General features: G+C 38.8%; 1 protein-coding gene across 9 annotated transcripts in view; it reads right to left on the bottom strand.

Annotated features, from left to right (window-relative positions):
- Wnk1 (WNK lysine deficient protein kinase 1) overlaps positions 1-21333 on the bottom strand; it is a 134615-nt gene extending 113282 nt beyond the window's left edge. For all 9 annotated transcript variants that reach the window (XM_046459886.2, XM_046459878.2, XM_046459880.2 and 6 more), the window contains exon 1: positions 19780-21333. In XM_046459886.2, coding sequence (XP_046315842.1) covers positions 19780-20544 — 765 coding nt within the window. In that variant the 5' untranslated portion in view covers positions 20545-21333. The remainder of the gene's footprint in view (positions 1-19779) is intronic.
- Positions 21334-24836: the final 3503 nt, after the last annotated feature.

Here is a 24836-nt window from a genome sequence, read left to right as displayed (position 1 = left end):
TTAATTCATATAGATATAGAAATAAATATACACACACGTATACGTAAATATTTTCTAACTATATTAGAAAACTAACTACTATGTTTGTGTTCCCCAAAATTTACATGTTGGAAATTGAATCCCCAATATAACAGGGATGGAAAGTGGCAGTTCTGCCCTCATGAATGAATTAACGTTGGTCTAACGGGACTTTCTGGTATGGATTTGTTCTCTCTTGCCCTCCTATCTTCCACAGTGTGAGGATCCAGCAAGAAAATCTTCACCAGATGCCACTACCTTGATCCTGGCATTCCCAGACCAGAATTGTGAAAAAATAAATTTCTGTTCTTTATAAATTACCCAATTTATGGTATTCTGTAAGACAACCAATTCTTCACTGAAAGAACCTGGAAATAGCAATGCCCCAGTTTTTTTTTTTAAGATCTGGCACCCAGATCTTATTTTCTTAGTACCACTCTATACTAAAAGGAATCAGGGCTCCAAGATAAATGGCTGGTATGGGCTGGAGTAAAATAATAAAATGAATCTAGAATATCTTATGCATAAAGCAAGGATGTCTCCAAGTGTGATGGTACAACCTATAATCCCAGGTACTGGGGAGGCTGTGAGAGGAGGATCACAAGTTTGAAACCAGCCTTAGCAAATTAGTGAGGCCCTACACAACTTATCAAGACCCTGTCTCAAAATAAAAAATAAATAGGGGACAGTGGTACAGAGGGTGAGGCACTGGACTCAATCCTCAGCACCACATAAAAAAAATAAATAAATAAATTAAAAATAAAGGTTAAGGGATGAGGCTGTAGCTCAGTGGCAGAGCGCTTGCCCAGCATGTGTGAGGTACTGGGTTCAATCCTTAGCACCACATAATAAACAAATAAAGGCATTCTGTTCATCTACAACTACAAAAAAATAAAAATAAAGGTTAAATTTTTTACATAAATAGGGATGGGGATGTAGTAAATGGGAAAGCACCCCTGGGTTAAATCCCCAGTACCACACCCCATCCCTCAAAAAAAGAAGAAAGTAAAGAAGTCATCAAAATTTAATGGAGGACTGGGGTTGTGATTCAGCGGTAGAGCGCTCGCCTCGCATGTATGAGACCTTGGGTTCAATCTTCAGCACCACATAAAAATTAAAAAAAAATAATAAAAAAAAAAAGCCAACATCAATTATTAAAAAAAAAAAAAAAAAAAAAAACTTAATGGAGCCCTGCATTGTGCATACCTGTAATCCCAGTGGCTTGGGAGGCTGAGGCAGGAGGTTAGGGAGTTCAAAGCCAGCCTCAGCAAAAGGAAGGCACTAACCAACTCAGTGAGACCCTGTCTCTAAATAAAATACAAAAAAAGGCCGGAGATGTGGCTCAGTGAGTAGTTGAGTGCCCCTGAGTCTAATCCCCCACCCCCACCCCCCAAAACCCCACAAATCTAATGGAAACTTTAATAACAAGGCCACAGAAGGCAGTTTCTAGAAAATAGGGAAAAATTGCTATATTTTATAGTATTTCGTAGTCAAGAATTGGTTTTTTTTTCAAGTATTACCATATCAGAAGATAATAAGAACAAAACTGCATTGTATAACATTTAGGTAAGTATTTACTATTGAAGAAGTCAACTTTAAATAGATGTCTAAAACATTAAACTAATAATGTATTCGCACCACCAAGTATATACTACTCATTAAAGATTTGTAAGACTATGATAGTGGTGATTATGGATAGTATGGCAGTTTCATTTCTGCCCTTATAAGATAGAAAGAAATTGGTCAAGATTTTCATGATTCTCATACAAAGCAAACAGTTATTTATAAACATAGGATACTCACCAGCAAATATCGCTATGGTACTTGTGTCCAAAAAAAGAAAAAAGCTAGGGAGACATAAAGAATACAACACAAATAACTTGTCTACCAAAAATAAAATCTAAACTAGCATCTCTTGTGAAGTAGGTAGGGTAGTAGGATACTTAGTTAAGCAGAACAAATATTTAAGTGGCGAGTCTACCATTTGTAAGTTGCTGATGGCCTTTTCTGTTTTTTTGTCTAGGTAGGAAGGAGCAATTCACTTAGGAGCACTTCTTCGATCTATGAATTGAGTGGCCCTTCTGAGTTAATTACCTGAAGCAAACAGAACCTGAAAAAAGAATGTAGTAGGTTCTATATTTTACTTGGTAAAAGCTTTCCCTATCAATAATATTAAATAATACTGACCTAAGAGAAGGTGTGTAAAAGTATGCCAAAAACTAAAACAAAATGGAGAAAGCCAGGTGTGGGGTGCACACACACACACACACACACACACACCTGTTAATTCCAGTGGCTCTGGGAGGCTGAGGCAGGAAGATCCCAAATTCAAGGACAGCCTCAGCAATTTATCGAGGCCCTAAGCAGTTTAATGAGATCCTGTCTCAAAATTTTTAAAAATTTTTAAAAGGGCTGGGAATATGGTTCAGCCAAAAAGTTTTATAACACTGGTAATCCATATGTAGAATGAAACTGGACCCTTATCTCTCACCTTGCACAGAAATCAAATAAAAAATGGATCGAAAAACCTCAGAATTAGACTATGCAACTCCTGGAAGAAAACACAGGGTCAACACTCCAGCATGCAGGCACAGGCAACAACTTTCTCAATACAACCCCTAAAGCTCAAGAAATAATGTGAAGAATTAATAAATGGAATGGCATAAAATTAAAAGGCTTCTGCACAGCAAAGGAAACAAGTAGGAATTAGAAAAGAAAACCCAAAGAATGGGAGAAAATCTTTGCTAGCTACTCTTCTGACAAAGGATTAATATCTAGAATATATAAAAAGCTCAAAAATTTTGACACCCCCACAAATCATATAACTCAATTAATAAATGGACAAATGAATTAAACAGATACTTCTCAAAAGAAATACCAACAGGCCAAATACATGAAAAAATGTTCAACATCATAAGTAATTAGAGAAATGCAAATCAAAACTGCCCTGAGATTTCATGTTTCACGACTCATCAGGAATACAAATCATAATAAATGCAGGAAAGGATATGGAGAAAAAGGAACACTTTTACACTATTGATGGGACTGTAAATCAGTACAACACTATGGAAATCCTCCTCCACTATGGAGGTTCCTCAAAAGAGTAGGCATGGAACTACCATATGACCCAATTACACCCCTCCCTCAATATTTATCCTGAAGAATTAAGTCATCTTATTACAGTGATACACACATAGCCATGTTTATAGCAGCATAATTCAAAACAGCCAAACTATGGAACCAGCCTAGGTGTCCATCAGCATATGAATGGATAAGGAAATTGTGGTATACACACACAACGAATTTTATTCCGTCATAAAAGAAAAATGAAATTATGTCATATACAAGAAAATGGATAGAACTAGAGACCATCATGTTAGGCGAAATAACTCAAACTTACAAAGTCGTTTTCTCTCATACACTCAAGCTAGAAAGGAAAAAGGGGAAAAAAAGGTGAAGTGAATCTCCTAAAAATCAAAGGGAAATGAATGGGACCAAGGCGGTGGAAAGCGGCAAGAGAGGGAGGAAATGCTAGGGGATGACACTGGCCAAATTACATTGTTATTGTGTGCATGTACAAATATGTAACAACATATTCCATCAAGTACAACTATAATGCACCGATTTAAAAAATGGGGAGGGGAGTACTTAACGGACCCTGAATCAATTACCCTGGTAGAAAAGTCCCTCCTCCAAATATGTACACGGTAAAGCAATTTACCTTGAAAGACTAAAGAATTAAAGTCTAAACCAATACTTGGGGATTAAAGGTTGATTTGTATTTTAACAAAAGCCAAAAGTCTCTACTGACCCATGTATTCTACCACACAGAAATATTTTGAAAAATCTGCCATAATTAGAGGTGAGAACTTGTGTACCCAAGCATGGATTACCCCTGGTATAAAAGAGCATAGGATTGTTTGACCTAAACAAAAGAAATTATATTAGTACAAAGAACACCAAGGAATCCAAATCTATAGGATGATGTACTCATAGTCTCTGCTGGTGGTTACAGAAGCAAATGATATTACCTTATACCAAACTGCTAAAGTATCATGCAGGTTTTACCTACATTATTCCTAAAGCTGAAATCTCAAATCCCAGAAATACATATAAAACTGGTGATAAATATGGATTATCTCTTTTACTTAATATTTTTCTTTTAGTTGTCAATGGACTTTTATTTTATTTATATGTGGTGCTGAGAATGGAACCTAGTGCCTTACACAGGCTAGACAAGCACTCTACCACTGAGCCACAACCCCAGCCCAAACGTGAATTATCTTTAAAAGAGTATTTTAGGAAAAAGAAAAACTCTTACCCAACAGTCTATGAACTTTCATAACCCAATGCTAGCCAAATAATAAACAATAGTAGCATACTGGGTATGGTGGCGCAAGCCTGTAACCCCAGCCACTCAGAAAGGTGAGGCAGGAGGCTGGCTCAAATCTAGTGAGACCCTAAGAACCTATTCAAAATAGATTCAAAATTCAGCAAGAACCTATTTCAAAATAAAATATAAAAAGGGCTGGGAATGTGGCTCAGTGGTTAAGTGCTCCTGGGTTCAATCCCTAGTACCAATAAATAAATAAATAGTACCCTCTATCAGGTTTAAATCAGGTTACATCAAATGTTCTAAATTAAATAAAACAGCACCAACAAATTACACCCCAACAATCTCATTATTACAGCACATTATTACTTTACTTCTTCACAATCACTTAGAAGAAAAACAACCAAAGCCAGAAAGTAAGACCTCAACAGCACAAATACAACCCACTAATGATTTTTACTAATACTTATTTACCTTTAAAACATCTAAACCAACTTTAACAAAAATGGCAATTTAGTTGCCCAGTTCAGAATACCAGAAGCAACCATTAATAAGGAGACTGATACAAATGTGCCAACAGCAACAAGCAGTAATCACTGCCACAAGAGAAGGCTGAGTTGTGGAAAACTGGAGCGACAACTACTTTTTCAAAACCTTCAGAGTTCCAAGAATATAATAAGGGTAAAGTGCCCACCAAGTAACCTTTAAGCATACTCTTATTTAATATAATAGTTGGTGCTCTCGGTCATTTTCTGCAAAGATTCAGATCCTCCATTTAAAAGAACAAGGAAATACAAAATATTACTACTCCGAGGACAAAACTTCAATTATATGAAAACCTTACTGGAGGTAAGGGACCATCTTATTCCCATTACAATACTAAATAAATTAGACATTCCAGAGAGTTTCAAACATAGTTAAATGATTTAAATGAGATTCCATTTGGTATTCAAACAAACAAGAGCCAAATCCTTCTCAGTAGCATATATGACATGTCAAAATAAACAGTGAAGGAATGGCGGAGTAACAAGGTTAAAAAAAAGAGAGAGAGAGAGAGAAAAGTCAATTCACAGTATTAGTAACTAAGCTAAGAAACTATCACTTCAATGTACAAAGTAAATAAAACTAAGTCACATGACCATAGATAATCCTTATATACAGAAATTATTTAGACTAAGACCAATGACAATAATAAAACAATCTAGCCTCCTCCTTAGAGAATCTATACATTTACACTGCCAAAAAAGGTCATTTGAGTGGAGATCTATTTCAAGAAAAAGAATAAAAGGTATAAGATGCTCCACCATAAATTGTAACTGCTAAATGGAGCAAAAGATTTAAAATTTCACTAGAACTCAAACTTTGTGGTTTAACTAGACATAGTGTAAAGAATGAGAACCCATGTGATTTTAAACAAATGATTAAACCTCAAACATAAAATTAAGAAAATATCTGCCTTGAATTACTGTGAGCATGGTACCTGCCTCAGAAGTGGGAGCCTAACAGGTGGGTAAATAATTGTTAATAATTATTAATACATTAGTTATCAAAGAACACTTCGCAAACACTACTTAAAATACAAAGCGTGAAGAAAGTAACTGTATGTGTGTGTGTGTAGTTTTAAGCTTCCTGTTTTTTTTTTAAGTTGTCAATATATCTTCTTTCCATTTTTATTTATTTATATATGGTGCTGAGGATCAAACCCAGAGCCTCACACATGCCAGGCAAGTGCTTTACACTGAGCCACAACTCCAGCCCCTCCCGTTGTTGTTTTTTAAGTCCATTTTAACTAGGAAAGATAAAATAATTCAGAACCTTCTGTGTAATGAAATTTTACTTAAAATCTAGCTGTCTCAAGTGACATGCAAAGACAGTAATTCACAGAGGTACTCCATTTATAAAGTATACCTCACAATACTGTTATGCAAAAAAGCATGAATGCCAGAGATTATAGGAAAGAAACAAGTAACTGTTTAAGAATCAACACGTTACACCAAATACAAGTAAGGATTCTCGAAACTTATTGATAAATGACATGAAATATGAAAATTTATTTGGACTGAATTTAACTATCCACAAAGAACCAAACCTAAAACAGTAACTGGCTTAGAACAGATTCTTAGGACAGATACTAAGTGAAAGTTGACACAATCCATAGTTCACTTCACGCTTCACCTTCAATTCATCTCGCCCTCCATCATGTCTTCTGCTTATTATCCAGTCTTCCCTGATCCTGTTCATTCAACCTTGCCAAAAGAAATGGCCTTCACTTACTTTCTCAACTTCCTGACCACTGGAAGCCACTCCTTAAACCCACTGATCCCGATTATGAAGGTGAAATAAAAATTATAGCCAGTTCTCCAAAGGGTATATCAGTAATTTCACCAGGAGATAGAATAGCACAGTTACTAATAATACCCAGCCTACATGATAAATTTTCCAGTCGTACTGTAGAAAGAGGTTCCAAGGGATTAGGCTCCACAGGTGTAGATTGGGCTATGCTTTCTTTAAATTTAGTTTCTCGCCCCATGCTAAAACTAAATATTCAAGGACATGAATTTAATGGACTACTGGATACAGGTGCAGACCTTAGCATCATCTCTCGTAAAGAATGGCCAAAACATTGGCCATTGCAACAAGCCACTCAAACGCTTCGAGGCCTAGGAGTGGCAACTAATCCCCATAGAAGTGCAATGGTATTAGATTGGAAGGATCCTGAAGGATGTGAAGGAACTATACAGCCATATGTATTGGATCATCTTCCCGTAAATTTATGGGGACGAGATGTCCTAGATCAATTAGGTTTGACATTAACAAATAACATCAACCAAAATGCACCCACTATTATGACTAGACAAGGTTTTAGGAAAGGAAAAAGATTAGAAAAACAAGAACAAGGTATAGCAGCACCAATACAAATAGATCAAGGAACAGACAGACATGGGTTGGATTTTCAGAAAGGGCCACTGAGACAATAAAAATTACTTGGAAATCAGAAAGACCAGTATGGGTTCCTCAGTGGCCCCTGACTAAAGAAAAGATACAAGCAGCCCATGACCTGGTCAAACAACAATTAGCAGAAGGACATATACAACCTTCTGTATCTCCCCATAATACTCCCATTTTTGTCATCAAAAAGAAATCTGGTAAATGGAGATTATTGCAAGATTTAAGAGCCATTAATAATGAGATGGTTATTATGGGACCTGCTCAATCAGGGATTCCTCAGTTGTCTGCTTTGCCAAAAACCTGGTATGTTTTAGTTATAGATATTAAAGATTGTTTTTTTTCAATTCCAATTCATCCTGAGGATACTCCACGTTTTGCATTTACTATCCCTGCACTGAATCATGAAGGTCCTGATCAGAGATATGAATGGAAAGTACTCCCTCAAGGGATGGCTAACAGCCCAACTATGTGTCAAATTTATGTTAACAAACTAATCCAGCCACTTAGAAATCAAAATCCTGAACTACAAATATTTCACTATATGGATGATGTATTATTAGCACACAAAGATAAAAACACATTGCTAGAATGTTATGCCACACTTACAAACTTATTAAAAAATTATAATCTAGAGATAGCAATAGATAAAGTACAATTAAATTTTCCAATTAATTATTTAGGAGTTCTATTATCCTCAACCATGGTCCGTCCACCAAAAATTCAAATACGAGTAGATCAACTCAAATCACTTAATGACTTTCAAAAGTTATTAGGAGACATAAATTGGATAAGGCCTTATTTAGGTATACCAACAGGAGAGTTGGGACCTTTATTTGATATCCTAAAAGGTCCATCAGATCCAAATTCACCCCGAATGTTAACGCCTGAAACAAGAAAGGCATTAAAAATCATTGAAACATATATGGAAAATATGCATTTGGATAGAATTGATATAAGTTTGCCTTTATTATTTATTGTACTACCAACAAAAAATATTCCTACAGGAGTATTTTGGCAAGAAGGTCCATTATTATGGATACATTTATCTTATTCTCCTAACACTATTCTTACTAGGTATCCTGAGGCTGTAGGACAATTAATACTCAAAGGAATAAAAGCAGCAAAGGGAGTGTTTGGAATTTCTCCCAATAAAATTATTACTCCATATACTATGAATCAAATTGATGAGTTAGCTAATGAGTTAAATACTTGGGCAATAATCATGTGCAAATCTAATGTTTCATTTGATAACCACTTACCATCTAATCCTTTATTGTCTTTTTTGGTCATTGCATCCTGTAATTTTTCCAAAAATGACAAGAAAAACACCTATCATGAATGCTCCAAATATATTCACTGATGGGTCAAATAATGGTACAGCAGCAGTAGTTACCCCTGATCAAACTTTTACATTTTTAGTACCCAAACAATCAGCTCAAAAGGTAGAGCTTAATGCAGTTTTACAAGCTTTTGTGATGTTTAAAGATTCTGTATTTAATTTATTTTCTGATAGTCAGTATGTAGTTAATGCTATAGTATCTCTTGAAGATGCTGGTAGGATTTCCCCTTCTTCTACTGTTTTCTCTTTGCTTTCCACTATACAAAGTCTAATCTGGGACAGAAAAGATCCATTCTTTATAGGACATATCAGGGCGCATACAGGATTGCCTGGAGCCCTTGGTTTGGGCAATGATTTAGCAGATAAAACTACACATGACATACATATTTTCTCTACACTAGAAGAAGCTATAAATTTTCATAAAAAGTTCCATGTCAATGCTAATACTTTACAAAAGTGTTTTAAAATAACTAAGGAACAAGCTAGACAAATAATAAAACAATGTCAAAATTGTGTGACAATTTTTACCACAAGTTAATCTTGGAGTCAATCCTAGAGGATTGATACCTAACCATATTTGGCAGATGGACGTCACACACTTGCCAGAATTTGGAAAATTAAAATATTTGCATGTTACAGTTGATACTTCTTCTGGATTTTTGATGGGCTCCCTTCATGCCGGAGAAAAAACTAAAGATGTTATAGCTCATTGCTTACAAAATTTTGCCACTGTGGGTGTTCCAAAACAGTTAAAAACAGATAATGCCCCTGGTTATACTTCTACCTCTTTTAAACAATTTTGCTCAACATTTGGCATTACTCATATAACAGGAATCCCATACAATCCACAGGGACAAGGCATAGTTGAAAGAGCTCATCAAACTATTAAAATGTACTTATTAAAGCAAAAAGAAGGAATTGGGAAGGGGTATATATTCCCCAAAGATAAACTTAAAATAACCCTTTTTACTCTAAACTTTTTAAATTTGGATTCATCAGGACTTAGTGCTGCGGAAAGGCATATGTGTCCAAAAAATGTGCATAAGCCCAAGGTACTTTGGAAGGATATTCTAACAGGACAATGGAAAGGTCCTGACCCAGTAATTGTCTGGAGTCGGGGGTCTGTTTGTGTGTTTGCACAGGGAGAACAGCAGCCGATTTGGATTCCAGAGAGATTAACCAAGGTCCTGACCCAGTGATTGTCTGGAGTCGGGGGTCTGTTTATGTGTTTCCACAGGGAGAACAGCAGCCGATTTGGATTCCAGAAAGATTAACTAAAGCGATTTCTACAGACCAAAAAGAAGATGATTTGGCTCAAATCCATAACAACTGATATCCAAAACTCCAGTTTGGCTATTCTTACATCTGCAACAGAACCAGGATGCTTTTTTCAATATCTATTTTATTATTGCCCTTTGCCATATCATGAAGTTCTATTTTGTTTTTTGAGCTCATACAGACCTAGGTTAATGTTTTGCTGATCAGTTCTATTTTTTGACTATAGAGTTTTTAAACATTGCAATGGAGATGTCACCTGTAAAAAGTTATAAGGCCTTTACTATAATGTTATGTGTTGTATGTATTATATTATGTGTGCACACTTGTGTTTTGTGTTATATGTTTGAATGTACGTATGTCCATATATCATATATGATGAGCGCTCATGATAAAATGGATCCAAATATTTTTTTTTCACGTGATTTATATGGTTTAATTTAAATTGGGTAAACAACTGTTGAGGATTGTTTTAATATGTAAACAAAAAAGAAGGTTAACAGATCTGTTTGTTTACTTTCACCTTTCCTTTTCATTATATTTAATAATTCTCTTAAAGATAATGTAAATTGTTAAGAAAATTGCTTTCTTTTAGTGCCTTCTGTAATGTTACATAATTTTTTCTTTAGCCATTATTGCCAGAATTCCTATCTTCATCCCAGTGCTGGTGAAGTCAAAGATAAAACCAATCTACAGCTTCTACAACAGCCATCACTGAACTGCTTGCAGAACTTGCCTGGACACATTGTGAGCTCACCTGTATGCATTGTGAACTATCTGTTGGTGCAGCGACTTGTGGTAGTGTTGGGGTATTTTTGCTGATGATGTCATTGGTGGTACAATTTTTCCAAAAGGAGCCGTCAATTGGCTTGGTGTGTCTTCCTCCCTTCTGCTTGTCATGATCCTCCAGATAAAATTTGGGGGCCAACAGAGGTGAGGCAAAGAACCTCACCCCCCTGCTGGTACAAAGACCTCTCCACAGGTGTGGCTGTATACGGGACCGGTAGTCAGTGACGGGTAAGATCCAATTGCAATGGTACCAACCTAAGGACCATATGTACTATTGGACAACCTAAGGCAGGCACAGTCCCTAAGCCACATGCTTGTTGTTTAAACAGAGAGGGGGAGATGTTGAGAGCCACAGCCAAAGGGGCCCCAGCAAACTTCCAGCTGCCGGCTGATGATTGGCTCACAGCGGCCCCAGCAACATCTAGCTGATTGGCTCCTCTGCGGTGATGCTCATTGGGCTGTTTCCCTGCCCTTTCAGACCACGGAGCTGCTCATTGGGGGACTTTTTTGGCTCCGCCCACGTGACCCAGCCAATCGGCCTCAAGAGCAGGAGGATTGTGGGAGGTGGAGAGAAGCTTGTGTGGGAGAGAGAGGCTTGTGGAAAGCCGGTGGTGGCAGTTGAGGCTCTGAGGGTTTTTCCTGAGAGGCTATTTTGTTTGGCGTGTGTGGTTCTAAAAATAAAGTTAGTTTCTTTTGACAAGTGGCTCCTGATTGTGCCCAGCCAGACTGCGGCAGAAGCCACTCCTTAAACCCACTGCAAATTTGTAATCCCAAATAATCTGTTAACCTCTATCTTCTAATAGAAAAAGTATACATCATTAATGACTTGATTCACTAATTAATTTTATCTCCCATTGTTTACACATTAGTCTGTTTAATTAATGTAAGATTAATGTAAACACTGCCTATATGTTCACCAAAACAAAAACCGCCACTCAGATCTGGCTCTATTAAGAAACTGAATGAACTATTACATTACAGTGACCTTTCAAAGACTAGTGAAGTAGACAAAGTATGTAAACAACTTCATTGAACCTCAATGGCACAAAAACATATATACAGAAATGATGGTAAGATGTATAGATTTTCTTTTTTCAGAGGGAGAAGGGGTCTTGGGTATTGAGCTCAGAGGCACTCTACCAAATTCCCAGACCTTTTCTTTTGTTGGCCTCGAATTTTCACTCCTCCAGTCTCAGCTCCCTAGTAGGATTAGGAATGTGAGCCATCATGCTTCATGGTTTTTCTTAATTGACACAAGTACACTGATTATATTGAGCATATTTCCCACTCTTTATTTATTTTATTTAGTGGTACTGAGGATTGAACCTAGGGGTGCTCTACTACTGGGCTACATCCCAACTCATTCTTTTTTTTTTTTTTTCTTTTGAGACAAGGTCTCAACAAGCTGCCCAGGAGGCTGGGTGTGAACTTGTGATCCTTCTGCTTCAGCCTCGCCAATAGCTGGAAAAATTATTCTTCATTTTTTTATTTGTTCCAACTAAATTAAATTCAACCGTTTCATTTCCTAAGAATTCTTGAATTCCTGAGAAAACCATTTGCCTGTGAGTCTTTTCTAAAAATCATTGACATATTCATTTAGTATAGCATGTTTATTGTTTTTTTTAAAAAATTTTATTTTTATTTTATTTTTATTTTTATTTTTTTTAGTTGTTTTATTTGGTGCTGAGGATTGAACCCAGTGCCTCACACGTGGAAGGCACTGAGCTACAGCCCCAGCCCTAGAATAACACATTTAATATAGCAATTTTGCAAGACAAGTCACAACAGTAGAAAGTTAATTTTTACGAAAGCTTACCTGAGATTTTTTTAATTAAATCAAATTAAGGTGGAGATATTGTTTTAAAGCCAATTAGAAAACCAAGCAGATTACTGACACTTTTTCTTTCACATAGAAAGTATCAATAGCCAAATCTCCATACAAAATTAAATCTGCCAACTGTCAAAGGTATAAGCCTTTTCTAGATAAAAACATTCTTAAGAGCTTCTGACAATTTCTCTTCAGTCTGAAAAGCTATCTTGTCTTAGATTTGGTAAGATCACATAAAATTAAGAAAATATCTGCCTTGAATTACTGTGAGCACGGTAACTGCCTCAGAAGTGGGAGCCTAATGAAAAGCTCCTAAACAAATGAAAAGCTCCTAAAACACTTATCTAAGAAGTTTAAAATATTAAATTTGTAAAAAGTGACAACTCATATCCTTCAAACTGAATATATAAGTACTTTTTGTGGGCATGGGGGTGTAGCTCAGTGGCAGAGCACTTGCCTTGCATGTAGAAGCCCTAGTTCCATCCCCAGCACTAAACCTCTTGTTGTTCCTGTATTGTTATACTCTGGAAAACACTACGTTTATCAAAGTGCCTTATCATAGTATTTCAGTTGATCCTCAACAATACTAAATCAGTTGGACATGTTGCTAATAAATCAGCACTACAGTTCCTTACTCAAGATCAGATAATCTGTCAATTTAGAACCCCAAGTGTTCTGCCTTGGTGTTCTTATTCATTATGTAGTACTCTATTACATTACAGTGACCTTTCAAAGACTAGTGAAGTAGACAAAGTATGTAAACAACTTCAATTCAGTTCAACGTAATAAAGACTAAGGATTGCATATGAGATCCACCAAAGGGAAGAATACTTCCCAGGTACATGCAAAGTAGATGAGACAAAGATCTAGCAGATTCTGGAAATAAAGAAGGTCAGAAAAAGTGACAGGTCATGAAAGTAAATGTCAGGCAAAGGCCAAGTAAAGCTTAGGAAATTGAAAACACCAATGACATGTTCAACTCAGGGTTCCTCTTCTAAGGAACTGTTTTATACCAACCGTAATAGTTTTCTATTTTTAAGCATAAATGTAAATAAATCAAAATCTTCATTGAGTCCCTCCCTCAAAAGGACAATATAAGTTAAGATGCTGTATCAGTATAGCTACTATTTTTGTGTCAGGTATTGTCCTACAAGTTTTACATATATTTATTCACTTAATCATAACTATAAAGTAGATGCTCTTTACACTCATTTTACAGATAGGAAACTGTAGCACAGAACTTGCCCCAAGGTGACACAATCATGTAGTGGAGTTAGGATTCAAATCTAGGCAGTTTAGTTCTTAACTATTATGTTATATTGCAGAAAAATGTCCTCTTCAAACATTTTTAAATTAGAGTCACACTAAGTCTCACCTATTCCTAAAGACAAATTTGTCCTATGTTAAAACCAAAAGTCTCAAAATAAAATGCAAGTTACTGAATATCTATCAATGTAACTTCAAGAACGGGTATAAGCAAAAACCTAAGAACTGTGATCATAATTATTTCATGCATACCAAGATTTTTAGGAATTATAATTTGAATGTAACTACTTTAGCTACTTTAGAGTTTTAGCTAAAACAATTTTAAAGCTACCAGAAAACCCAAAAAACAGGTGTAGGATGATTTCTGAAAATGGGACCACAGTTTTAATTAAAAACTTTCCCCACAGGGTTGGACTAGGATGAATTTCAAATGACCAGGATGTTACACTTCAATATTAACATCAAGAAATGATGTCAACAGGCAACAAAAGACTCCCAATCTGTTTTACACAAAACAGTCTCTTTGCAAGTTCTTAGACCAGGAACAATTGTGTTACTTTGCACACCCCTGCCCCCAAAAAAAGGTAAATAAGAGAAACTGAAAGCATTTAAACTCCTAAGACTAAGAAAGAACTATATCTTAAAAAAAAAAAAAAAATCAATCTAAATTTAATTCTCAATTCCTGCACCACAAAGTTATTATCTACAGCAACATATCTACATGTATTTTAAATAAAATCTTACCTAATTGAAATCATCCTGTCACTTAATTCTGTTCTATCCAGTTTAAAAAGAACAAAGGAGCCAGGCACTGTGGCACAAACCTGCAATCCCAACAACTCAGGAGCCAGCCTCAGCAATTTAAAAAGGCCCTAAGGTCTTAGTGAGACCTTGTCTCAAAATAAAAAGGGTTGGGGATGTAACTCAGAAGTTAAGTGACCTGGTTCAATACCTAGTACCAAAAAAAAAAAAAAAAGAATAAAGGGTTATTTAAAATAAATCACCAATTTTTTATTATTATTATTTTAGTTATAGTTGGACACAATACCTCCATTTCATTTATTTATTTTTATGTGGTGCTGAGGATTGAACCCAGCACCTGGGCAAGCGCTTTACTACTGAGCCATAACCCCAGCCCCAATAAATCACCATTCTTTAATTTGTACAGTAGCTACCCTTACTTAAAGGTAAAGGTGTGATCTGAATTTTGCCAGTACTTCTTCCTAATCAGTGAGTTTCAAAACTTAAAAAACAAACTCAAATGTAGTTCCCAGGATTGCAAGTTACTACAGATTCTCTAAAAAATAAGGAATACAGCACAAACTTAAAAAGTAATGTGGAACAAAAATCCTTCAATATTCAAATAGGGAGATTCCATTCAATGACTTATTTTAAAAACTATAGTACATCCGGGCCGAATGGAGCATGCCTGTAATCCCAACAACTGCCTGTATTCCCAGTGACTCCAGAGGCTGAGACAGGAGGATCCCAAGTTTAAGGCTAGCCTCAGCAATTTAGTTAGGCCCTAAGGAACTCAGCAAAACCCCTTTCTCAAAATTAAAAAAAAAAATAAATAAAAATTTTTTAAAAATTAAATAAAGGGCTGGGGATGTACCTGAATGGTGAAGTGCCCTGACTTCAATCCTCAGTACCAAAAAAAAAAAAAAAAAAAAGATGGTGTTGGGGATTGAACCCAGAGCCTTATACATGCTAGGCAAGCAATCTACCAACCAAGCTATATCCCCAGCCCTCCAGCCCCATAAATTATTTTCTGAGTCACAGAACCATCTCCCATTTCTGTAGTACTACTAAACTTTTCATAAAACATTGAGATCATACACTCAATAGACACGAACCTTAACTTAAAAGCCAGAGAAAAAAGTAATCACTAAGGTCTACTTAGTGCTCAAGTATAAGCAAAAATTATGATTTGACTTCCCCTTTCAGGTAGATCTGGAAACACATACTGCATCAAGTAAACTCACTATTTAGTGGCAAACTGGGGAAGTATATTTAAATAAACAAACTATTCTTAAATCTGTATATTAATGTTTCCTTCAAGCAAATTTACTGGTTTTTTTTTTTTTAAATGACATCCCTCTCTAGAAAAGAAATGTATATGATACAACCCAGCAGTAACATTTTATGACCATGGCAACTGGGTATTAAAATTAAAATTAAGGAATACCATTTGCCTAATAAATCCAGGTAAAGAAATCTACATCTCACTCAAAGCATCTCAGTTATTACTGAAGTATCAAAGTATTATCTGGGTATTATTGATGAGAGGTCTGGGGTTGTGACTCAGCAGTAGAATGCGCCTAGCACATGAGGCCCTGGGTTCAATCCTCAGCACCACACAAAAATAAATAAAATAAAGGTATTGTGACCAACTACAACTAAAAAATAAATATTAAAAAAAAAAAAAAAAAGAATCAGGCTGGGGTTATAGCTCAGTGGGAGAGTGCTTGCCTAGCAAGTGTATGGCACAGGGTTCAATCCTCAGCACTACATAAAAATAAAGGTATTGTCCATCTACAACTAAAAAATACATACATTTTTTTGAAAAAGAATTGATGATTTACTATATAATTATGCATACCATAACTCTAAAAATAGCTTGACAGAAAGTAGATTGATTTTTGTACCACACTCACTCATCCCCCAAAGTGTGTGTGTGTGTATCCATTTAAAGTGATGAAAGCAATACCCAGGGCTGGGGTTGTGGCTCTGTGGTAGAGTGCTTGCCTTTAATATGTGAGGTACTGGGTTCAATCCTCAGCACCACATAAAAACAAATAAAAATAAAGATATTTTATCCATCTACAACTAAAACAATAATAAAAAAAGCAAGACCCCAAACAAAAGCCTGAAATGTTAAGTAACCAGAATTCTCTAGAAATTTACAGCCCCTTCTACATCAAAATAATATTTATTCATTTGAAATTACTATTAACCATTTTTGGACTACAAATGTTTTAACATCTCCTAAATTATTAGATCCTAACCAGTTTAATTTTTGCTTGTCATCAGTCTATTTGTATACTCTATGACCTAGTTGGGAATGATAACCTAAAATTTCTTCCAGGTTCAATACACTAAGATTTTTTTTTTTTTTTAAACCAGGGATTGAACACCAAAGGGCTCAACCACATCCCCAGCCCTTTTTATTTTTTATTCTGAGTCAGGGTCTCACTAAGTTGCTTAGGGCCTTGCTAAATTGCTAAGGCTGGCCTCAAACTTACAATCCTCCGGAGCTGCTGGGATTACAGGCATGCACCATCTCTCCCAGTTAAAAATTAAAAATTTTAATTTAACAACTAAACACAATATTTTTCTTGTCTTGCTATAGAAAAATAAACATGTTAAAAGTATACATTTAGTGAAAAGCTTTCCTTTCTTCCCAATGTTTTAGTAATCTTTTGGCTTGTCCTTTAATTCAGACCCAAAGTCAAAAATTCAAACACTGACCTACTGATACTTTATTAGGCATGTACTGCAAGTATCCTGGTCAAGAAAAATAAAAATACTGCCCAACTACTGTTATAAAGAATTCCTGGGCTACGATAATCATGTAGCACAAATTGAAAAATTGTAAAAGCAAAATGACATGAAAGTTTCTAAACCAAGGTACCACTCCATGAGCTAGGATGCATTTGGTTCTGCAGCCAAATCCTAAACTGGCTTAAAATTATTATGTGATGTAAGATTTTCCTTAGGTTGATTATGCTCTGCCTAGATAAAAAACTAAAAAATCCAAGAAGTTTTGAGTTCTTAGAAAAACTGAGACACTTAGACAGTTCTCATTGTGACATCAGTCAATTGCGATTTTTTTTGCCCTGTATTATTAGTTCTAAGACAATAAACTATCAGAAAATTCCAGATGATAAAGCGAAAATACACATTGTGTGAAGGCTTAAAAGTGAAATAATTGAAATTAACAAAATTAATCCATAACATGCCCAACATTTCACTGGGTCCAATCTTTTAAAACAGGAAACAAAAATCACTAAAAATTACCTATTGAAATATAAAATTATAACAGAATAAATTCCCAGATGATTAGCATCCTTGGTACAAAAAAGAAACAGATGTCGTCCTGTAAATTTTTACCTGAACACCAAAAGAAATCAGACCTAAGTTTTTGAGTCTGACTAACTGTAGGAATATAGTTTGACAGGCTTTTTCTAGAAAATAGTCTGCCTATTGCCAGGCAAGGTGGCACACCCGGGAGTGAAGGCACATGCCTATAATCCCAGTGGCTTTGGAGGCTGAGACAGAATGATGAAGAGTTCAAAGCCAGCCTCAGCAGTGGTAAGGTGCTAAGCAACTCAGTGAGACCCTGTCTCTAAATAAAATACAAAATAAGGCTGGGGATGTGGCTTGGTGGTTGAGTGCCCCCGAGTTCAATCCCTGGTACCAAAAAAAAAAAAAAAAAAGTCTGTTACCTTTCAAACTCTAAACCACTATAAAATTAATAAGTTGTTTTTACTTCACAATGCTTAGAAGTTCCATATCAAATACATAATTTAAGAAATTGTGATGCACTTCTGTAATCCCCATGGCTTGGGAGGCTGAGGCAGGAGAATTTAAGTTCAAAGCTACCCTCAGCAACTTATTGAGACCCTAAGCAACTTAATGAGACCCTGTCTCTAAATAAAAACTAAAAAAAAAAAGGACTGGGGATGTGATTCAGTGGTTAAGTGCCACTGGGTTCAATACCTGGTACCACAAAAAAAAAAAAAAAAAAAAGAAAGAAAGAAAGAAATTACTATGGTCTTAAAGAACTTGTCAGTTTTTAAGTTTACTTCCATATGCTGTGTTAACTTTCTTTCACGCTTGATATGGCCTTGGTCAGTTGGAAACTGACATTCAAAAGATTAAGTATTAACATGAAGTTTCAAGATCATGCAGGTACTTTCCTATCCTATTTCAGCGTGGTCCACTGTCTTGGCAAGAAGAATATGGGTAATGGCATTTTTCATGTATACCGTAGATTATAACTTTTCCTTCAGTGAAATTCTGCTTCTATCAATAGTCTGTGTTCACTCCCCTGTGAGCACAACAGTCAAAGCAAGGTGCTACAAATGTCAAGCAACAAGTAACCCAGCGTTTAAACCTAGAATACACTTGTCCATCAGAATGACATGTCATTATTTAACAGGAAAACCTCCCTAGGGTGTTAAAAAAAGGGAAGCATTAGTAATTCCTTTGAATTCTTGGAAAAGTTTAGCTTAAAAATCTTTTATAATAAGATTAAGGCGATGATAACATTACAATTCTCAAAGCATGACACAATTTTGCATGGCTATTGTAGAGTAAATGAATTAAAGTCATTCCTTTTAATCAACATTCAGATTACTGCCAGCTACCATATGTCTTAAAGAGCATTAGGTAGAGCAATAGCAAAAACATAACTGTATCTTAGTAGTCCCAGAGCACAAATTCCAAAGGAGCAAAGACAGTCTTCACAATTACTGTTTACTAAATGTCTGTGAAGCCAACAAGTAAGATATATTCAAAGGAACAAGGTCCCTTTTATTCTAAAAAAACAACCTGGTCTCAGGAATGAAAACACCACCTCTAACATAAGGACTTCAAACACAGGGCAGGTCATCCCTACAGAGGCTCTGATGAAACTGAAATGCACAGGGCAAGAAGACTCGGTACTTTCCTAATTCAAAAACTTCCCTATTAATTCCAAGTTTCCAGCCAGACACTTAACCAATAACAAGGAAATCATATATTTATACTGACTTTCACCTCCTGTCTACTAACAAATTCCTATATCAAAAATTTTTACCTTTTTAAACACCTAGGTACATGCTTCACATTCTCCCAATTTCAACTCCTTTCCAAAGTTGGCCTCACCTCTCCACTCAAACAGAATTACACGTAAAGGGTGAACTCGATAAACTGGCTGAACAGAGCCAAGTTTGGGATCCAAGGGCCGTAAAAATAAAGAAGTAGGTGGGGCTTTACCTGCAGTTCACACCAGGCGACTTCCACAGTGGTTTCAGTGTCCAGACCTTTGTAGACTGTCTTAAAGGAGCCTCTGCCGATTTCGATGTCAAACTTGAGAAAGCGGCCGTCATTGGACATTCCCACGGCCTTGGTCTCCAGCTCTTCGATATCATCCTGTTGCTGTCTCTGTTCCTCCTGCAGCTCCTTGGCGCTGCCACCACCGCTACCACTTCCACTTCTCGCCGGTGGTGGCTCCTCTTTGCTCCCCACGAGGTTGGGCTGGGAAACTGGGCGGTCTTTGCTGGTACTGCTTGGGGCAGTCGAGGTGACAGGGCCCGCGACAGCTTGTTCTCCAGGGGCAGCAGTGACTGGGGGCTGCTGGGCCACCTGGGAAACGGCGGTAGTAGTCAAGGTCTCCTCCCGGTGGGGCTCTGATGGAGCAATCTGCGGAACAACCGCGGGGACGCCGGGCTGGGGAATCGAGAAAGGGAGGCCAGGCAGCTCCAACGCAGTAGCATTAGAGTCGCAGATGACGCTCCGTCGGAAGAAGCGGTGCTCGGTGGTGGTAGTGGTGGCGGCCGCCCCACGGCTGTCCTTGTCCATAGTGTGGCGGCGGCGCCGGTACTCCTCGGTCCTACCAGTTCCAGCATCGGTCGCCGCGGCCCCCAGTTTCTCGCCCACAGAGGAATCAGAGCTGGAGCCATTCTTGGGGGCTGGCGCCGGCGGCGAGAGGAACAGAGAGCTCGGAGTGCTGCTCTGCTTCTCTGCGGCGCCGCCAGACATGGTTGGTCCGCTGGGTGAGGCGAGCGGCTGGATAGGAGAATGAAAAGAGGAAGAAGGGCCCACCCGCAGGAGCCGCGAAGGTCTGCAGGGCACCGCTCCTACAGCGGGTTCGGAGCGACCCGGACCGGACGACTCCCCACTCAACACTGACAAGGAGCCCCGAAGGCGACACGGGACTCTGGGCCCAGCTGCGGCGGCGGCTGCTGGCACCGAAGCTGCTGCGGCTCACGAGGCGGGCTCGTCGGCGGGAGATTCAGGTGCAGAGCCACGGGGGTTAGCGCCGCACGGTCCGCATCCATCCTGCGGCGCGCGGCGGCCGGCAGGGCTGTGGCAGCAGAGGCGCCGCAGTCATGAGGGGCAGGGCGAGGGGAGCCGGCACCCAGGCGAGGCGAGGTGAGGTGAAGTGAGGCGAGGCGGATGCTGCGGATGCGACGACCGCTCAAGTCCCGCCGCTCGCCGAGCAGGGCGGGCTAGGCCCTGAGGGCGGCGGCACCGCGAGGCAGGGACGAGCTCAGACGCTCGGGCGGTGGCAGCCCCAGGGCACAGGGGTGGGAGGGGCTGAGCAGGGCGAGGGAGGGCCGCGGCCCGGCTCCGGTCACTCGGCAGCCGCCTCCTGCCGCACGCGCCCCCAGCGAGGGGACCAGTCTCACAGAGAGCCCATCGCCCAGATGCCGGGAGCCGAAGCTTCGAAGCCTCGGCGCCTGAGGAGCGGGCCCCCCCTTCCCCGAGGCCTCCCCGCCCGCCCCGGGCCTGGCAAACCCTCGTCCCCTCCCGGGCCGGTGCCGGGGGCTGACGGAGGGAGGGAACGGTGGGGAGGGGAGGGCCGCTCACCGCGGGCCCGAGCTCCGCTGCTTCTCTGGGCCAAGAGTAGAGGAGACCGAGAAGACTGGGAGAAGGGGATAGGAAGAGAAAAGAACAGTCACCCCCACCAGGCGCCTCTGTCACCGAAGATGGGGGTACGAGTGGCCGAAGAAGAACAGCAGCGTCCGCCCGGGAAACTCTCCGCGCTAAATGGCGCCGGAGTCTGAAGCCTCCACACAACCCGCTCGGACCCCGCCCCCCGCCGCCCGGGGCGGCCCCACCCCCACCGTGCCCAGGGCTCTCGCGCAGGCGTTCCAGTCCTGAGGCGCCCTGGGACGTGTAGTTGCAAGTGGGAGACGCCAGAGAGACTGAGGCAAAAGGCGCCTACGACTTCCGTAATACCCTGCGGCTGCTTTAGCCTGATGCCTCCTGGGAGTTGTAGTTTTCTTTGGAAACCGTCTCTTCTGGAAGCCTGACGGGAGAGTCATCGTGGGTCGTCACAAGCCTATCCTAAAGTCAGCGCTTGCTAGGAAAAGCATTATTTAGGAACAAATTGTGAAAAGAAGGGAAGAAGAAGAAAGGAGAGGGATGGAGAACAAGGGGAGAGGCTCCCATCATGCTCTGCTATAAGAGAGCTTTTAGGCTTTCCATGCAATGAAAAATTATCTGTTGTTCATCTTTAATGGAAAGAGACTCAGTAGTGTTGAGTGACCAGGGGTGGAGGGGTGGAGGGGAAGGGCAAAGGAGGATAACTAGAGCCTGAGCTAGTGAAGAAGAGGAGTCAACCCACCCATAGAAAACTTTCCGAAGGTTACACATGAGATTAATATTGAGTAAATTAATTAGGGAAGAAGACAGGAAGAATTATCTTCCATCCTCTCTCCTCCACAGGCCGCATTCTCAGCTCCAACCCCCAAACGGATATTCAGATGGGCTCTCTTATGATCCAGGATCATAGTGAACTCTGCTTTCCCGAAAAAGAATGAACGGGACCGGTGCGGGGGCGGGGAGATGGGTTCGAAAAAGATAAAGTCCATGTATCCTCGTGTCTGGTCTACAAACTTGAAAGGGCTGAGTTGACTTCTGCCTCTGTAGTTGGTTGAAACTTATTTTTCAGCTTTCTTTTACTTAGGGACTTGGTATGTATATCTATCTATCTATCTATCCACCCCCTCTCGAGCTGCACGAATGTACATATGTAATTTATGCCAAGGCAGTGGACTCAGGAAATCTGGATCCATAGGGTTCACAGTAAATGGAATGCTTTTCCTCAAAGCATCCTTGCACTCCTTGGACCCCTTTGCTCCTTGCAACTACCCAAGGTTGTGCAGGTGCTGAGCACCAGGGGGCACCAGACAGAGTAGAAAACCAGACTTGTGAGTCAGATGGCAGTTGAAGTTTTAGCCCAGCCGGTAAGAGCGGGAAGCGCTTAAACGTACGCAACCGCATCAGAGCGTGGATGCGCTGCAGCTTCTCGTCAGCGCCCGCTATGGAGCGAGCTCAGAAACGCACAGGTAGCTGCGGACTACGCTGAGAAAGTAGTTTCGAAGCAGCTAGATAGAAAATTCGTTAGCACAATTTATCTAGATGATCTCCACTCGGAGGATTGTTGCTGTACAATTCATATTATTCAGCAAAGTATATAAAAAATGTTCTGCTATTTTTTCTTTTTGGTTTTCCAAAAACTATACTTTCAGGTTTACAAAAAAAGTTTGTTTTAAAACAATGGTTGGTAGCTTTCATGAAGATGCTGGTTATGGTCATTTTACAATGCAAATTCAGTAGCGACAACCAGAGTACAAAAATATGTGAGTTACCATTTTAGAAACTAAATCTTTCATTTGATATGCTAATGGTAAGTCTATTATGTAGTTAATGGTTATCCCCAATGATAACCTAATATAAGCAAGGGAAGAAATGACTGTCTAGTAAGCTTGTTGTACTTCTTGAAGCTGCTTCTTAGAACTTGCTCAATAGTTGCTTTAATGGGAAAAAGTCAGCTTATAATATAAGGCAACTAATTATAAACTGGTGAGTTAAAAGGAGATCAGTTAATCACAATGTTCACTTTTTGCCTCCATTAAAAAAAATAGGATGTTTCTGTGTAAGTGGTTATTAAAAGATTTTATTGCCTATTCCTGTTTACTGAGCCCTGAAACTTTGGTCACACTGCATTAAACACAAGTCCCTTAACAATCACCATGCCCCATCAACATGACTTTTCAACCAGGAACACCTAAATTTATTGTAAATAATTGAATTAACTGTTGATTTAAAACCACATTTGCCCACATGACAGCTTTTCCTACTTGTGTAATGTTAGCTTTACTATGAAAAAGATACAATTTTGAGTATAATCATATTGTGTACATTGGTTAGATTTAAAGTTTATACTGTGTATTGTGATTTTTTACTTTAAACACTTATTTGTTCAGTTTTCTTTTTAATGCTTACCAGCCTCCAAGTAATATGATACTTTTCTGTTATTCATTACTATAATCCCTAATAGTATTTTTCTTTTCTGTTATTTCAATTATCATGTAAAGAAACTTCTCTATCATCCATATAAAGAGTAGAGGTAGCAGAAACAACCCAAAGGATATAGTGAATGCACTAGATGATATAGTGAATGCAGAGGCTTGATATTATGACTTTTGGATGCATAAAAACACAAGTATTTTATTCTCTCTCATCATGGTCTTTATTCGCTCAAGTTTTTGTTCATTTTGATGTTTTTATTTTCCATGCATTCACATTTGATTTTTATGTGGTCCCTGCCACTGGTAACTAGCTAGCAACAAAAGTCAGTAACAGCTTTGATTTAAGACGTCTAAAATACCCTGAACAAGCCAAGTATGGTGGCACATGCCTGTAATCCCAAGAGCCTGAGAAGCTGAGGCAGGAGACTCACAAGTTCAAAGTCAGCCTCAGAAATTTAGCTAGGCCCTAAGCAACTTAGTGAGACCCTGTGTCAAAATAAAAACAAGAAAGGGCAGGGGATGTGGCTCAGTGGTTAAGCGACACTGGCACCAAATAGTCAATCAATCAATCAATCCAGAAATAAATTTTTACTATGTTGAGATGATGAGATAGGGAACAGAAACAGTCCCAAGTGACTGTATGAGAATATCATATATTAGGAAAATGGTATTTCAAGTCTATAAAGCAAGATAATAAATAATTATTCACTTGAAAAACAAATTTGATCAGTATCAACCTCACACCATTTACAAATTAATTTCCAAATGGATTAAAGAGCTGAACATTTTTAAAAAGCTAAAAAAAAAAATTTTTAAATATAGACTATGGGATAGGATAGGGCTTCAAAGCACAGGGCCATAAAGAAAAATATTTGAGCTGGGTGTGGCAGCCACCTACCTACAATCCCAGCTACTTCGGAGCTGAGATAGGAGGAGTGCAAATTCAAGGCCAGCCTGAGCAACTCAGTGAGACTCTGTCTCAAAGTACAAAAAAAAAAAATGGGGATGAAG

This window comes from Marmota monax, unplaced genomic scaffold (genome assembly GCF_021218885.2).
Source record: "Marmota monax isolate L192 unplaced genomic scaffold, Marmota_monax_Labrador192_F-V1.1 WCK01_AAM20220418_F8-fsc00163, whole genome shotgun sequence".
Classification (NCBI taxonomy): Eukaryota; Metazoa; Chordata; class Mammalia; order Rodentia; family Sciuridae; genus Marmota; species Marmota monax.
The sequence above is the reverse complement of the archived record's forward strand: the minus strand, read 5'-3'. Positions and strand labels throughout refer to the sequence as shown.